This window comes from Erinaceus europaeus, chromosome 4, assembly GCF_950295315.1.
Source record: "Erinaceus europaeus chromosome 4, mEriEur2.1, whole genome shotgun sequence".
NCBI lineage: Eukaryota > Metazoa > Chordata > Mammalia > Eulipotyphla > Erinaceidae > Erinaceus > Erinaceus europaeus.
Window position 1 is genome coordinate 103649177 of NC_080165.1, and position 16933 is coordinate 103666109.

At 37.4% G+C, this 16933-nt stretch overlaps 2 protein-coding genes across 6 annotated transcripts in view; both read left to right on the top strand.

Annotated features, from left to right (window-relative positions):
• The window catches only part of PARP11 (poly(ADP-ribose) polymerase family member 11), a 79442-nt gene that overhangs the window by 18241 nt on the left and 44268 nt on the right, over positions 1-16933 (top strand). For all 5 annotated transcript variants that reach the window (XR_009549557.1, XM_060190264.1, XM_060190262.1 and 2 more), the window contains 6 exons: positions 1323-1451; positions 2289-2409; positions 4682-4757; positions 9779-9851; positions 9934-10064; positions 16672-16823. Coding sequence is in view for 4 of the 5 variants with exons in the window: in XM_007526254.3 (XP_007526316.1) it covers positions 1323-1451; positions 2289-2409; positions 4682-4757; positions 9779-9851; positions 9934-10064; positions 16672-16823 (682 nt within the window). In the remaining variant the exon portion in view is untranslated. The remainder of the gene's footprint in view (positions 1-1322; positions 1452-2288; positions 2410-4681; positions 4758-9778; positions 9852-9933; positions 10065-16671; positions 16824-16933) is intronic.
• The window catches only part of CRACR2A (calcium release activated channel regulator 2A), a 237888-nt gene continuing 230888 nt past the window's right edge, over positions 9934-16933 (top strand). Inside the window, exon 1 of the mRNA XM_060190258.1 lies at positions 9934-10064. The gene's annotated coding sequence lies outside the window, so the exon portion shown is untranslated. The remainder of the gene's footprint in view (positions 10065-16933) is intronic.

A 16933-nucleotide genomic window follows, 5' to 3' on the forward strand; every position in this document is an offset into this window, starting at 1 on the left:
TGCAAATTTAAACCAATAGTATAAAAACCCTTAAAGAATGAAGACAGGACTCCACATTCCACATGAAGGTCAGTGTTCTTTAATTGACCTCTCTTCCCCCCCTTCCTGGCAACACCTCTCTCACAGCCTCCACTCAGGGGTGTTCAAACTCTTTAAGAATGAGTTTTTCAGATAGTAGACATTAGGAAACAGTAAAGTAGCATACCATGGCCACAGACCCAGGATGCAGATGGCTTAGGTTTAAGTCCTGGCTTCTCCATGATGTGACCTGTCTGCGTCTCAGGTTAAAGTCTGGGCTAGTAGTAGCACCTGTCTTATAGGGCTGCTGTGAAACCTAGATGAGTTCTCTGCACGCGGCTTAGAGCAGCACAGCCACAGAAGAGCATGCTGCTACTGCTACCACTGCCCTCCCACTCAGAAAAAATGATGAGTGATTGTGTACCCTTCCAGACAGTTCTTAAATGGTTGTGTGTGCTTGATGTATACTGTACATACACATTTACATGGGGAAAGATAGATGCATCTTTTAAAAAAAAATTTTGACCATGTTATTTCTATTTTATATGTTCAATGCCATATATAAATATCTTTCCATGATATTAAATGAAACACCTACTACTTAAAAGAAAATTAGAGGGGGTAGGGCAGTGGTACACTCACTTAAGCGAACTTATTACCATGCACAAGGACCCAGGTTCGAGCTTCTGCTCCCCACCTGCAGGGGGGAAGCTTCATGAGTAGTGAAGCAGGTTTACAGGTGTCTTTCTGTCTCTCTGTCTGTCTATCTACTCTCCACCCTCACAATTTCTGTCTGTCCTGTCAAGTATAATAAATAGAAAGGGGGAAAAAGTAAAAGAAAAAAAAGACCGCCAGGTGCAGTGGATTTGTAGTTCTGGCATTGAGCCCCAGGGATAACCTTTGTGGCAAAAAAAAAAAAAAAAGGTAAATTAAAAAAGAAAGAAAATTAGATGTATTTTAGCCTTAACTTGATGTGTTAGCCAGATCCTCTTGACGAAAAACATGAACATTTAGGACAGAAATTTCTTGACACTATACTAGACTCTATTTATGGATGTCTATACAGATTAAATGGTCGAGCAGGTTATCTACATATCCTGCCTAAGTGTATTCTTATCTAACTTATTTACTGAGCAGCAATATTCAGCATTTTTAAATGTTTGTCTCCAGAGCCAGTGTATGACACTATGGAAAAGACATTTGAAAGGTAGCTTTTTTTTATAAGAAGAAAAAAAAATGTGTGAACAATGTATCTGTTATTTTAAAATATATATTTGTTCTTCACCCTGTTTCTGAATTTTCAGGAAATGTTTCACAAGGCAGAAGAATTCTTCTCTAAAAGGCCAGACAGCGATGTGGACGAGATGGACACATCTGATACCCAGTGGGGCTGGTTCTACTTGGCCGAGTGTGGGAAGTGGCACATGTTTCAGGTACCTCCTCTTCTGGAATCGAGCAGGAAGGTGGAGACTCACTCCACATCACCCTGCTGATATTTTCAATGAATGAGTAGGAACACAGAACCCAAAAGGACTAATACAGGCTCTCGGGAAATGAGATAGCTAAAACACTAGAAAGTCTCCTAGTTGTTTTCCTCTTCTTTTCCCCAGGTCATCAGTAATTTACTTAGAAGAAGTAATGTGTGTTTACTCTGTGTCTGGAGGGCAACTGTGACTGAGAGTTGCATCTTTCTCAGTCTTTCTGAGCAATTCCATATTTGATTTGGTGGACAAAGAGAAAGGGAAGAGTTGACAGGCCTACACTAGTTGCCTTCTGTGTGCCGGGAATTATGTTAGGGGTTAAACATATATGTTCTTTACCCTCACAGCAACTCTGAAGCAGATGCTAGCACTCTGTCTTACAGTCAAAGAAAGTTAGCTTAGTTTCTTCAGAGTTGCATAGCTAATTAATGTTTAAGCTAAAAATTTGAACTCATACTCAAAAGCTTTTTTTTTCTTTAACCTGTAAGGCTATGTACAGAAAAATTTAATTTGAGCCGCTGACAAAATGTAATAATTATAATAACTTGAAAATTGTAATAATTTTAAAAGGGGATTATAATGAGTTTGAAGTTTCTTTGCTGAGAATCTTTCAACCATTCTCACCTTTCTGGCTTAGTTTGGATTCTCCCCTTGTGTTGAGAATTAGAACAGGCAATTAGCAGGTCTTCCTCATCCCTCCATTCTGTCTCTGTGACCACAGTATCACTTCTGTGGCCAAGCCATGACTGTGAACAGGTGGTAAATGAAACTTTCTGGTTTGTCTTAAAGCCGGATACCAACATTCAGTGTTCAGTTAGCAGTGAAGATATCGAAAAAAGCTTCAAAGCAAACCCTTGTGGCTCCATTTCTTTTACTACTTCCAAATTCAGCTACAAGATAGACTTTGCAGGTATGTTTTTCTTCCCTAATAGTTGTGCATTTTCAGTATTGATATGGTAAAAGCTACAGTGTGAAGATCAGGATTAGTTGATTTACAATTTTTTGAACAACACTGGCTTTCATAAAAGCATATTTATGTGCTTATAGATATTAATTTTTATGGAGATTGTCATGTATCTTGAGTTCACGGAATGCTTCTCTTCTAAGGAACACAAAACACTTGATAACTATTGTTTTATTCATCATTCCATCAGTCTTTTGAAATAGATAGGAACTTTTTTACTTTAAAGGTTAATGTGAGCAGTTAAGGCACAGAGTCACAGGCAGTGATAATTTTTACAAAGACACCAAGAGATGGGTTATCGAGCTTTGCATTGGCCTTAAGCCAACAGTTGGTGGACATTGCCTTCACCCTACTTCTGATTTCATTGATGTTTTCACAGATAACCAGCTAATCTGAACATCAGCTCTGCTTTGAATTTTCTGTGTGATGTGTGGGTATGGCTATAGGTATTCCATGAAAACCCCGATAGATTAGACCTCCTATTTTCGAGTTGCTAGCTTTAGCTATTTGCTGCTGAAAGGCAAATAGGAGTTGGATTGGGAATGCTTTCTTAATGAAAGTGTGTTTCAGGTGCTTTGCAGCTCGGTCCTCTAGTTGCTCTTCCCTAGTTTCTGTGAACATTGTATTTATGACAGGAGTAGTAGTATGGTACAGTTGGATAGGGTGGTAAAAAATTGAGGAAATTTCTCTTGAGTGAGTCAAGACCCAGAAATAGTGAAAGGAACTTGTCCAATAAGAGGTTAATGGGATCTAGTAATCATTGGCACTTCAAAGTTTAGGTTTTCTATCAGTAATTGAAACTATTAACATTCTCAAGTATAGCTAACCATAAATTTTGCTTGTGTCACTAGACCAATAGGCTACTTGTAACAATACTCGACATTTATGTTTTCCCTGATTCAGTCTAAACAGTAGGTATCTGGTAGACATTTTAGTCCTGTCTACAAGTACTGTTTTTGAAGCAATAACTGCTGTATAATTGTACGCGCAGATAACAGACTTCATGTGCAGAGTGAAAGTTGTCATCATTTGCTGAATAGTTCAGCAAGCTGTTTCTAAATGAATGTTTTCTAATAAACTGCATGTTTTGGAAACTTTGTCTTTGATAATGCAGTTTATTACCTTTATCAAAGACTAGGAATCACATATAATGACTCAAGTTCTTCAATTTCCTGTTAGAAGGCTGCTGTATCAAAGGTATAGACGTTAGGATGGATGAGTACAGTTTACAGAATTATCCCCCGTGACGGCTCTTGCTGTGAGGCAGGATATAAAACTAGTGGGAAGTAAGCTCAGAATGAGCAGGTATAAGAAGAAGACATTATAGGCTTTGCTACTTGTGCTAAGTGATCTCGCTTTCTCCCTGCACGGGTACAATGCCAGTATGTGCAGAACGTAGGACATACCTTAGACTAGCTTTTGTCTGGATGGGTGAATCCCTTTGTTTTGAAATGGAGTAATGCCAAGTAGATAAGATACACTAACTAAAATCTCATGTTAAGTCTTAGTTTTTTTGTTTTGTTTTAGAAAACATTAGTTGTTTTGTAAAGTCTTAGTGTTTTGTAGGAATGAAAAATGAACTTGTTAAATGTTTCCTCTGCCGAGGCCTAGATGAAAGAAGAAAATGATACCTCTAATACTAATTAGTCTTTTATCATTAGACTCTTATACAAGTGTGCACTGAGTCTAGTTGGGTATTTTTTTAATTACTTAGTTTTAGTTTAAAGAAAAAGCAAGAAATGTGTATTTTTTTTAATCTATGAATTGTGCAAGTTATATAATGGCAGTGTGTCTTTTTAACAGTTTCTCTATTTGTGGAGAGATGTATTCTTTTCCACTTAGTAGACCACTAAAAGTGGTAAGATTTCTCTATCTTTCTAGCTTGCTTTATTTTCCTAAATGTGGACTTCTTCTCTTTTCATGTCAGTGTGACCTATGTGTGACATGGGAAGGAAGAGAACTTGTATCTTGAGCAGTCTGTGTGAGATTAGTATCATTTTGTGTGGACTCAGATCAATAGGGCAGCTGCATTCCCTGAACTGTTCTCTTCTGTGACATGATAAGTAGATACAAGGTGCCCTTAATATACTATTCTTGTCATCTATTCTCAAAGCTCCATGATTCCTGATCATCATGAAGTGGGGCTACAAATCTTCATGACTACTTATAGAACCGTTTATTTCAATGACTTATCTACCATCTTTATTTTTGTATACAGAAATGAAGCAAATGAATCTCACAACTGGCAAGCAGCGCTTAATAAAAAGAGCTCCTTTTTCTATCAGTGCTTTCAGGTATGGTGAAGAGAACGGGTAAAAAGAATAAAAACAAAACCCACAGGGTTGCTTTTCCTCAATATTGTACAGAGATGCAAATAGACTAAATATAGTTTGATAGCTCTTTAGTGATCTTTGAAATTTTTATTGATCTAACATTGGCTTACAATATATGATTTTAGGAATATAGTTACACTTAGATAAGTATTTATATATTACATATATAGGTCTGTATCTACAACTCACCTAATTCAACACCAAAGTTTCTATGTCTTGACAACAAATAGAGCCTTCTACCTGTCCCTTCTCTTGCTTCTCTTGCTTCTTTGCCCCTCCCCTCTGATAACTACCATAGTTTTCACAGAGTTAGAGGGTCAATTTGGTTATTATTATTTTTTTTGTACATTTGTTTGCTTTGTTGTCTGTATTCAGTAAGAGTAAAAATTCTGGTTTTCTTTCATTTCTTAACTTATCTTGCTTAGGATAATCACCTTCAGTTTCATTTCTTTCCTGAATTGCACAATGTCCTCATTTTAAATAACCATGTAGTATACTGTTGAGTATTCATCCCATAACTTCCTTATCCAGCCATCTCTGGATGGGTATTTAAGTTGCTTCATTATTTTGTCTATTTTAAGTAGCTTAGCTATGAACATAATGGTACTATATCTTTTCAAATTCATGTCCTTTGGATATATAACTTAGAGTGGTATTACAGCAGAGTAAGGTATTTTTTTTCTTTATTGGGAAATTAATATTTTGCATTTGACAGTAAATACAATAGTTTGTACATGCATAACATTTCCCAGTTTTCCATATAACAATACAACTCCCACTAGGTCCTCTGTCACCCTTTTTGGACCTGTATTCTTCCCTACACCCACCCCAGAGTCTTTTACTTTGGTGCAATACGCCAATTCCAATTCAGGTTCTACTTGTATTTTCTCTTCTGATCTTGTTTTTCAACTTCTGTCTGAGAGTGAGATCATCCCATATTCATCCTTCTGTTTCTGACTTATTTCACTTAACATGATTTGTTCAGGGTCCATTAGGATCAGCTGAAAATGGTGAAGTCACCATTTTTTGTTGTTGTTGATATATATTTTTAAATTTCTTTATTGGGGAATTAATGTTTTACATTCAACAGTAAATACAATAATTTGTACATGCATAACATTTCCCAGTTTTCCATATAATAATACAACCCCCCACTAGGTCCTCTGTCACCCTTTTTGGACCTGTATTCTTCCCCACCCCCACCCCAGAGTCTTTTTCTTTGGTGTAGTATGCCAATTCCAGTTCAGGTTCTACTTGTGCTTTCTTTTCTGATCTTATTTTTCAACTTCTGACTGAGAGTGAGATCATCCCATATTCATCCTTCTGTTTTTGACTTATTTTACTTAACATGAATTTTTCAAACGCCATCCAAGATGGGCTGAAAACAGTGAAGTCACCGTTTTTTTTTTTATAGCTGAGTAGTATTCCATTGTGTATTCCATATACCACAACTTGCTCAGCCACTCATCTGTTGTTGGACACCTGAGTTGCTTCCAGGTTTTGGCTATTACAAATTGTGCTGCTAAAAACATATGTGTACACAGATCTTTTTGGATGGGTATGTTGGGTTCCTTAGGATAGATCCCCAGGAGAAGACTTGCAGGATCATAGGGTAGGTCCATTTCCAGCCTTCTGAGAGTTCTCCAGACTGTTCTCCACAGAGGTTGGACCAATTGACATTCCCACCAGCAGTGCAGGAGGGTTCTTTGACCCCACACCTCTCTAGCATTTGCTACTGTTAACTTTTCTGATGTATGACATTCTCACAGGAGTAAAGTGGTATCTCATTGTTGTCTTTATTTGCATTTCTCTGACAATCAAAGACTTGGAGCATTTTTTCATGTTTCTCAGCCTTTTGGATCTCTTCTGTGGTGAATATTCTGTCCATGTCCTCTCCCCATTTTTGGACAGGGTCATTTGTTTTCTTGTTGTTGAGTTTGGCAAGTATAGTAATAGTTGGAGGTCAAGGACCATGATATATCCAATTTTTTTTTATCTCAGAATTTCTATGAATATATGTGCTCTTTTTTGGTTCCACACAAATTTTGGAATACTTTTATATCCTTTTTAATATCCTATTGGGATTTTAAATAGGGATTACATGGAGACTGTTCATTGCTTTAGGTAAGAGGACCATTTTAACCACATCCTTTTAATCCACGAATATGAGATAGCCCTCCACTTCTCTGTGTCTTTGTTTAGTTCTTTGATCAGTGCCTTGTATTTTTCATTGCAAAAGTTGTTCACCTCCTGTATAATTGACTCAAAGTCTCTGATGCAGCACCAGTGAATTACTCAGAGACTTAAATCTAGTCTTTTGAGAAGCCCTGGGTAGCTTACCACCTACCTAGAGTTTGAAGAAGGACCACGTGTGGTGCAGCACCAACCATAGGTTGTATCTGCAACTTCTCCTTCTCTTTACTTTCTTCATTGACCCAAATGTTATTCAGAGTTATCTTGTTCCATTTCCACATGTTTGAGATTATCTTTTTCTGACCTGATTTTTAGCCTCATACCACTGTGATCACAGAAGACACTCATGATTTCTTAATAAATCTTCACATATTTATTAAGATTTTCTGTATCCCAACATATGGTCAATCCTGGAGAATATCCACTTGAGAAGAATGTGGAAGTTTCTATGTAATGTATTAATGTACTACCTCCTTCATGTTAGAGGTCAAACTCTTCTCCTGTATGACTTTATGCAAGGCTCAGATTTCATTGTTGATTTTTTTTTCCTTTTTATCCAGATAATCTGCCTTTTCCATAAGTGTTATGTGACAATCCCCTGTTCTTGTGAAACTTTCACTGTATCCCTTGAGGTCAGTTAGCATTTGATTATATATTTGAATGCACCCCATTCCTCATTTTGGGTGCATATATATTAATTATTGTTGCATCTTCTTGGTGGATTGATCTATTGATCCATATTACCTTTTTTTTTTTTTTTTTTTTTACTGAAAGTGTGTTTTAACCGATATGAAAATAGTGATTAGTAGAAGCTCCTGTCCTTTTGTGTATATTATTGGCTTTAAGTATCTTGGTCCAACCTATCTTTCTGAACCTCCTTTATTTATTTATTTATTACAAGTCTTGCTGTCTTCTGTGGAAGCTGAAATTTATATTTTCACCAATAGTATAAAAAAGTTCTTTCTGTGCATCCTCACCAGCACTTTTTCCTATCAACATTTAATGAACATTTTTTAATGTTATTTTTTTCTTTTGGGAGGTATTAATGGTTTACAGTCAGCAGTAAAATATAGTGGTTTGTACATGTGTAACATATCTCAATTTTCCACATAACAATTTAACCCCCGCTAGGTCTTCTCTGCTATCATGTTATAGGACCTGAACCCTCCCATCACCCCAGAGTCTTTTACTTTGATGTCATACAACAAATCAAGTCCAAGTTCTGCTTTGTGTTTTCTTATTTTTCAGCTTCTTTTCTAAATTATTTTTAGTGATTTAATAATGGTCAACAAGATTGTAAGATATAATTTCTACTACCAGTGTGCCATATCCATCCCCTCCATTAGAAAGAGTATGGACCAAAGATCTCTAGGGATGCAGAAGTTGGAAGGTCTGACTTCTATAATTGCTTCTCTGCTGAACATGGGCATTCATAGGTTGATCCATACCCCCAGCCTGTTTCTATCTTTCCATAGTGGGGTAGGGCTCTGGGGAGGTGGGGTTCCAGGACACATTGGTGAGGTTGTCTGCTCAGGGAAATCAGGTTGGTGTATGAGTGAGATCATCTCATATTCATACTTCTCTTTCCGACTTATCTCACTTAATGTGATTCCTTCAACCTCCATCCAAGATGAGGATGAAGAAAGTGAAGTCACCATTTTTAATAGCTAAATATCATTCCATTATGTATACATACTACAACTTTCCCAGCCAGATGAGCATTTTTCATGTGTCTATGGACCACCTGGATTTCTTCTTTGAAGAAGTGACTGTTAATATCTTTTGTCATTGTTTTCCCCAATAGCATTTTTTGCTTTGGTATTGAGTTCTTTAAAGATCTTAGGCACTAACTTGTTGGGGTTTATGATGTGCAAATATCTTTTCCAAGTCAGTAGTAAGTTTCCTTTTGTTTTTTTTATATTTATTTTATTTATTTATTCCCTTTTGTTGCCCTTGTTGTTTTATTGTTGTAGTTATTATTGTTGTTGTCATTGTTGGAATAGAACAGAGAGAAATGGAGAGAGGAGGGGAAGACAGAGAGGAGGAGAGAAAGATAGACACCTGCAGACCTGCTTCACCGCCTGTGAAGCGACTCCCCTGCAGGTGGGGAGCTGGGGTTCAAACCGGGATCCTTTTGCCAGTCCTTGTGCTTTGCGCCACCTGCGCTTAACCCGCTGCGCTACAGCCTGACTCCCAGTAGTAAGTTTCCTAATCATTTTTGTGGTGGTCTCTTTTACTGTCTGGCTGTTTAATTTGATGTAGACCCATTGTTTCCTAGAAATTTCAGAAAAACAAAGCCAAATTAAATAACTTTTTTTGAAATTCCAGCTTTACATAGATGTGGATACCATGAAAGTTTTCAATTGAACACTAGAAAATAACACACAGAAGACAATACATTTTAAGATAAAAGAAACTCAGAAAATGTACTTAATTGCATTTTCACAGCATATGAAATCTCCATATTCGGGGACAGGTGATGGCACACTTGGTTGAGCACACGTGTTACAATGTGCAAGGACCTGGGTTCGAGACTCTAGTCCCCGCCTACAGGAGAAAGCATCACAAGTGGTGAAGCAGGGTTGCAGGCGTCTCTCTGTTTCTCTCTCTCTCTCTACCTCCCCCTTCCCTCTCAATTTCTGGCTGTTTCTATCCAATAAAAAAATAAATATAATAAAAATAAATAAATAAATAAGAAAGAAAACTCCATGTTTGAGAAAAAGAATTATACCATTGAAAACAATTATGATCAGCTGCTGATATTTTGTTCTGTCTTTCCCTGTTTGCAGCTACATCTGTGAAAACGAGGCTATTCCCATGCCCCCACACTGGGAGAATGTGAATACTGAAGTGCCCTATCAGGTGAGAGTAGAGCTGATGAGTTGTGCTGGGAAATAGATGGAAAAAAAAACCCCATCAACTATGCACACTTTTCTTCTTTCAGCTTATCCCTTTGCACCATCAAACACACGAATATAATGAAGTTGCTGGTCTCTTTGGGAAAACAATGGATCGCAACAGAATTAAAAGAATTCAGAGAATTCAGAACCTAGACTTGTGGGAGTTCTTTTGCAGGTGAGACAGTTTCCAGTCTGAACCTTCTCCTTGGCATAAATGATGCACAAATGTTTAACTGCATTACTTTTCAGTGGTGCGATACTGGGTCATGTGCTTTCTTTTGGCATATTTGGACCTCATCTCAGAGGGTGAAAAAGTGATACTCTGTAAAGTAAATCCAGATTCTGCTTATAGCACTGTATTTTTTTTTCTGTTTCTCTCTGTCTCTCTCTCTTCTTCTTTTGTTGTTGTTCTTGTTTATCAGAGCATTGCTCAGCTGTGGTCTATGGCAGGTAGTACCTGGGTTAGATTTTGGGAACTAAGAGCTTCAGGCATGAAAGTCTTTTGCGTAATGATTATGTTATTTCCCTCATGTTAGAGGTCAAACTCTTTTTAGTACTTGTCTGTGGCTAAAATTTCCACTGGGGGGAAAAAAGAAAAAGGAAAGAAAAGAAAGGAAGAGAATTAATCTGCATTGCAAAGGAATTTGGGGGAACACTTTAGTTTTGAGATTATGACTATGTTTTTTGTTGAGTTGGACTCTTTAAGCATCATACGTTTGAACTCTCTCTCTCTCTCTCTCTCTCTCTCTCTCTCTCTCTTTTTGCCTGCTGAGCCTCGGGCAAATTGTGTGATTCCACAATTTCTCCAGATAGATTTTTTTTTTCTCTTTTTATTTCAGATAGTGGCACAGAAGAATGGGGGAGAGAGAGAGGAAAGATACCACAGCACCACTCCACTGTTGATGAAACTTTCCTTAGTGCAGGTGCAGCTATGTGGTGCCAGGGACTTGAACCTAGGTACTCTGTAATGGAAAAAATGCACTCTACCAGGTGAGCCATCTCCTGGCTCCTCTTTAAAAACAAAAATTGCACTTATCTTGCCTTTTGTCACTTGCTTGTTTAATTTTGAAGGTCATTTTAAAACACAACTTCAGATTTCCTGCTTAGTACAGAGTTTATGTAGTAGACCAAAAGACGAATTCATTGCTCACTGTGGGTTGGAAGCGGTCCATTAGACTGCTCAGTGAACCCTTATCCTGAAGATAAAGCACACTCCTTTAAACCTAAATGTACTGGCCAAATATTTTGCTATTTTTTAAAAATAAGAAGTACTATTTAAAGTAGTATTCTGAAATATTAGATTTGTGCATGAGATTTTACTTCTAGCTTTTTTAGATTATCAGACTTTACTATTCAGAACATCTTGAAATAATGAAAAATAACATCCGTCATCCTGATTTAATCTCTGTCATGAGTTACAATATAGGACCTGTCATTATTGCTATAACTTTTTTGTTTGTCTGCTTGTTTTGTCATCTCTGACTTCACTGGAAAGGAAGGAAGGAAGGAAGGAAGGAAGGAAGGAAGGAAGGAAGGAAGGAAGGAAGGGAGGAAGGACAGCTTTCAGCGAAGTGGGAGCTTGGTCACACACTTGTGTGCAAAGCTGTGCATTATTCAAGTGAGCTGTTTTGTTGACCCTGTTACAAATGTTAAAGCAAATTCCAGACCTTAATTCACTTAATTTTTACGTACTTGAAAACTGGCTGATTTTTGTTTATGTTCTTTTTTATTTCATGGAATTCTTTCATTTTTTGGGGGGTAACGTAGATAAAATGGGCCAAGTATATTCAAACTTTTATTCACATAATAGTTTGTGGTAAATAAGTGTTTTCAGATGATATTTTAATGATTTTATCTATTTATTATTTATTGGGTAGAAAGCAAGAGAAACTGAGCGGGAGAGACAGATAAGAAGGGAGAGAGAGAGACACCTGCAACACTGCTCATGAAGCTTCCTCCTTGCGATGGGGACCAGGGCCTTGAACCAGGTCCTTGTGCATTGGTGCATTATAACATGTACTCAACCAGGTGCACCACCATCCAGCCACTCAGCATTATTTTTTTATAATTTTGCATATTTGGATCAAATGAACTTTTTTTCTGACAGTAATTGAGTTTTGGTGCATTTAGAAGGTTCTGTTCAGTTCTTATTTAGATGATTCTGTTGGAGAAGAAGATGGTAGCCTTATTCTGTTTTGATTTTATTCTCACAGTGAGTGATGTAAATTTTTCTAGAATGGTTGGTTAGGTGAAAACTTTACTCATTGTTCTCAATCAGCTTATGTTGGTTCATGTTGGTTCCTCTCAATTTGAGACCTTAATGAAACCCTAATGGTAAATACACACACACACACACACACACACACACACACACACACATATATCAGTGACACTTTAACCCTCAACACTTTATACTAAGAATTTCACTGGGAAAAGTTTCATGCTGGTGACGCCTTTCATGATTTGATGTTATGTCAATTTATAGAAATCTGTGATGGCAAATGAAGCTGCCACCTACTGTGACAGTGAAAAAAGTGGGGGGTGGTGGTTCATTGTAAAGACAGCCTGTCATTTTCACATCTCCCTGGAGAACTAAAATAGTGGAGTCAATCTCATTCTCACATAATCAGTGACTCACTGTATAGGGAGTAAGGCCCACCTCAGGCATCACTTTACATGTTGCCTTGGCCATTGTGGCTTCCCAGCAGGAGCATTTTAGCCCCTACTATGGCAGGCATTGTTCCTAGCACTTGAAATTCATGACAGTGGACAGGACCATAGCTTAGATAAAGAATCAGGTTGTCACACCACAAAGTGCAGGGGCAAGCACAGGGCACCCTCTAGGGCACCTGTTTGCCCTTGCTGACAAAATAAGGCATGTGATGAGGGTGGGGATTATCAAGAAACATTTCTGAAAGCAGTTGTCATTTCAGCTAGATGCAGGTAAGAGACAGGGAGGGCGTCCCAGACATCAAAAGCAAAATGGGCGAAAGTCTGGATACAAGAGATAACACCAAACATGGAGAATTTATTAAAATAGAAGTGAAAATGAGGATGATGAGGTGAGAATAGTGAGAAGAAGCTATGAGAATAGTCAAGAGATAGTGAGTTTTTAGTAGAACAGTTGGGATGTGGGGTGGCTGTGTGATTTTTCATCAGTGGGCTTCCTTGAGTTAGACTGGGCCAGAGTTGATTTCAGAGTGAAGGCAGCAGCTGGCTCATGCAAAGCCTTGTCAACCACACTAAGGGAATCAATATTATTTCTCTGAGATAATGGAAAGTCATTATAAGACTAAAAGGAAGAGAATGAGGGATATGATTTGCATTTTAGAAAAATAATTTACTATTGTTTGGTTAAAGGGGTTTTGAATATTCTTGGTAGTGTGGGGAGAAACTGGTTTGAAAGGGTGACAGAAACAGGACACCAAGGCTGGCAAAATAGCATAGTGGCTATGTAAAAACTTTCATGCCTAAGACACCAAAGGTTCCAGGTTCAATACTGAGCATCACCAGAAGCCAGAGCTGAGCAGTGCTCTGGTAAAAATAATTAATTAGGGCATCAATTTAGGAAGTTGTTCCTATAATGTTCCTAAGCTGAGGCAGACATATTTGATGACCTGGACCAAAATAGTCCAAAGAGAATACTTTTTTTCCACATATTTTTATTGAGATCTAAGTGACATTATGTTAGTTTTAGTTATACAACACAATAATTGATATTTGTATATATTTTAAAAGGCCTACTACAACATAGTCTGACATTCATCAGTTCTATATTTCTTACCGTGAGAACTTTTAAAGGCTGCTTCCTTTTGAAATACACAGTACAGAGTTTAAAAAGTTAATAGAGAGAGGCGGAGCACTTTGATGGAGAGAGGCTCCTAAAGAGGAGTAAGGAGATTGGAAATAGCACGGTTGGTGCTCAGAGGCAGTTTTGGATATTTACACTGTGTTTTGACTCCTGCTAAGTTGGTGACAAAGGCTCCTATGATGGGAAGCAGAGGGAGCAGTGTACCTGAGAGCGTGCAAAGAGAAAAAGGAATACCTGGTTAAAAGTCTTTTGCAAAGCGAAACTCCTCTTGAACTGTTCCTCATTTTTATCAGGAATTTGACTGATGACTCACGGTTATGAAAGCTTCAGAAGTAGAATGGGGTGACTTACTTGTTATATGAGTGAGTCAGGAGTCACAAAGACCTTATAAGATTGAAGCAATGAATCAAAACAACTATTACTACCTTTAAAAAATATTTCATAGTTAGAATAGCAATAACTATGCATTGTAAAAAAGAGAGAGAGAGAAAGAAAGAAAGAAAAGAAAAGAAAGAAAAGCTAGTATGTAAAGGTCTTGAGTGAGTTTAATTTTCTTTTAGTCAAAGAATGGACTTTTCCTAAAGTAAGTTTGTTTAATGTACACCTCTTTTATGCCGTGCTTAATGATCTAATAAGACTATCACCAACAGATAAAAGCATGCATTTAAGTTTAGATAGATATTTCTAAGTAACTCTTAAGAAAGACTACGTCTACATTTTCATTTCTCTCATCATTTCAGTGCAAATCTCCATTTCTATCACATAGTCACTAAACTGCATGTTTATTGACTCTGTACTTTAAAACTACTAAGCAAGATAGTACTTAATTGAAGTCTACTGTATTAAATTTATAAATTAATTGTACAAATAAGGTAAACTAAGAGAGGTTTGATAAATTCCTGGGAGTTATAATAACTGCAAACTTAAATGTAAGTCAGCAGTGTGATGCCTCAGCTACACAATGAAGCTGGTAATGTTGCAGTGTCACCAGTGCTATCTGTTGGACTGTTTCTCTTCTCCATTAGCTAATATATTCTAGAAGATATTCTGCAGACTCTTGCCAACTAAAGGTTGTCCCAGGATGGGAAAAAGAAAAGCCTGGAACCCATGCTGTATGAGGAATGGTGTGTGTTGAACCTAGAGAAGAAAGCCTAGATTGGTGTTCTTACTTATTTTTGGATCTTTACAGAGTAGTTTTGTGTGAGAGTGATTTGAATTGTTTTCTGCTGAGAAGAGAGTAAGACCAGTCAGTAGAGGTAACAAAAACGGAAGTTTTAGCTCAGTGTTGAGGTGGTTGTGATTGTGCTATCTAATTCTCACAACTGATCACAAAAAAGATTTTTCTGTCTTGTAATTTAATGAGCACTTGACTACTGGATGAATGAACGAAGTAAAACAAGTGTTAAATAGATTTCTATCAGATATATATGTTGAGGGGGCTTCTTTTTTCATTTCCAATTGAGAATAAAAACATATTATACTTTGCAGACACACATATACCAACCAGAGTTAACATTTTAATATTTGTCACATTCTCTTTGTCTGTGTGTGTGTGTGTGTGTGTGTGTGTGTGTGTGCGTGCGCGTGCACACGTTTTTTTTTAAGAAGGGATTAACAAAACCATAGGGTAGGAGGGGTACAATTCCACACAATTCCCACCACCCAATCTCCATATCCCACTCCCTCCCCTGATAGCTTTCCCATTCTCTATCCCTCTGGGAGCATGGACCCAGGGTCATTGTGGGTTGCAGAAGGTAGAAGGTCTGGCTTCTATAATTGCTTCCCCGCTGAATATGGGCGTTGACTGGCCGGTCCATACTCCCAGTCTGCCTCTCTCTTTCCCTAGTAGGGTGGGTCTCTGAGGAAGCGGAGCTCCAGGACACATTGGTGGGGTTTTCAGTCCAGGGAAGCCTGGCCGGCATCCTGATGACATCTGGAACCTGGTGACTGAAAAGAGAGTTAACATACGAAGCCAAACAAATTGTTGAACAATCATGAACCCAAAGCTTGGAACAGTGGAGAGGAAGTGTTAGGGGGGTACTCACTGCAAACTCTAGTGTACTTCTGCTGTCAGGTATATATTTTGCAGTAGTTTACGGATACATGTGAAGATGCAAAGCATGATAGATAAAGGTGTAGTGTTTGCCCATCCTTGTCCTTTTCTTGTTCCTTTCTTCCTGAGGCTGGTGTGATGCCTTTTTGTTCATGTCTTGTATTTTTTGCTCCCTTTGCATCCATATTTACACAGTGCTCAGCAGTATCAAAGTTAGATATTTTTGTAATATTCCTTATCCATTCAATATTTTAAAGAAATTATGTGCTACTATATGTAGATCTAGTTCATTATGTTTAACTTTTCATATATAAATATATAGCTAATTCTATGAAAGGATTTTAGGCGGTTTTCAATTTGTTTGTTTTTACTATTAAGATCATTCCTATAGTGAAAATCTTTTTTATGCATTTGAATATTTGTCCATTGGGTATGGACAGGATGATTTAATGTCCTTTCCAGCCCTGAGTCCAGAAGTTGAATCTAACCAGTATTTACTGGAGAAAATATCCTCTGGAGAAAAAAGGAGATATTTAGATATAGTGACCACTATTCAAGACTCTGGACTTTGTATCTTTTATTTATTCCTATTATTATTGTGTGTGTGTGCGCGCACGTGCGCACACATGTGTCATTTGTAGGCATCTCTGAAGCTTGGCTGGCTTAAGAAATCAATTACCTTTACTGTGAAGAAATATAGTTTGGGGATTATTTATAGTTTTTGGTCTCAATTCTAGCCAGTATTTTTATAAGATAATTTCCTTTGCAAGAGTATTCAAGAACATTTCTTTTCTAGAGATGCTTTTTTCTAGTTTTGATTTATGTTGCAATATTTTCTGTTTTACCCTTTCTAGTGAACATTATTCCTTGAAAAATTAAGAAATTTCTACTTTGTGTCTATATGTGTTTTATTTTTAGGAAAAAGGCTCAGCTCAAGAAAAAAAGAGGTGTGCCTCAGATTAATGAACAAATGCTGTTCCATGGTACCAGCAGTGAATTTGTAGAAGCCATTTGCATTCATAACTTTGATTGGAGAATAAATGGCATACATGGTGCTCTCTTTGGAAAAGGTGATTGTTAGAATTCCAGTTTAATTTGGGTCCTCGAAAAGGATCTCTTCTCTTTAGAGATAACTCACTTTTCTGTATTTCCAGGGGTTTGTTAGTCATTCAGTTGACAA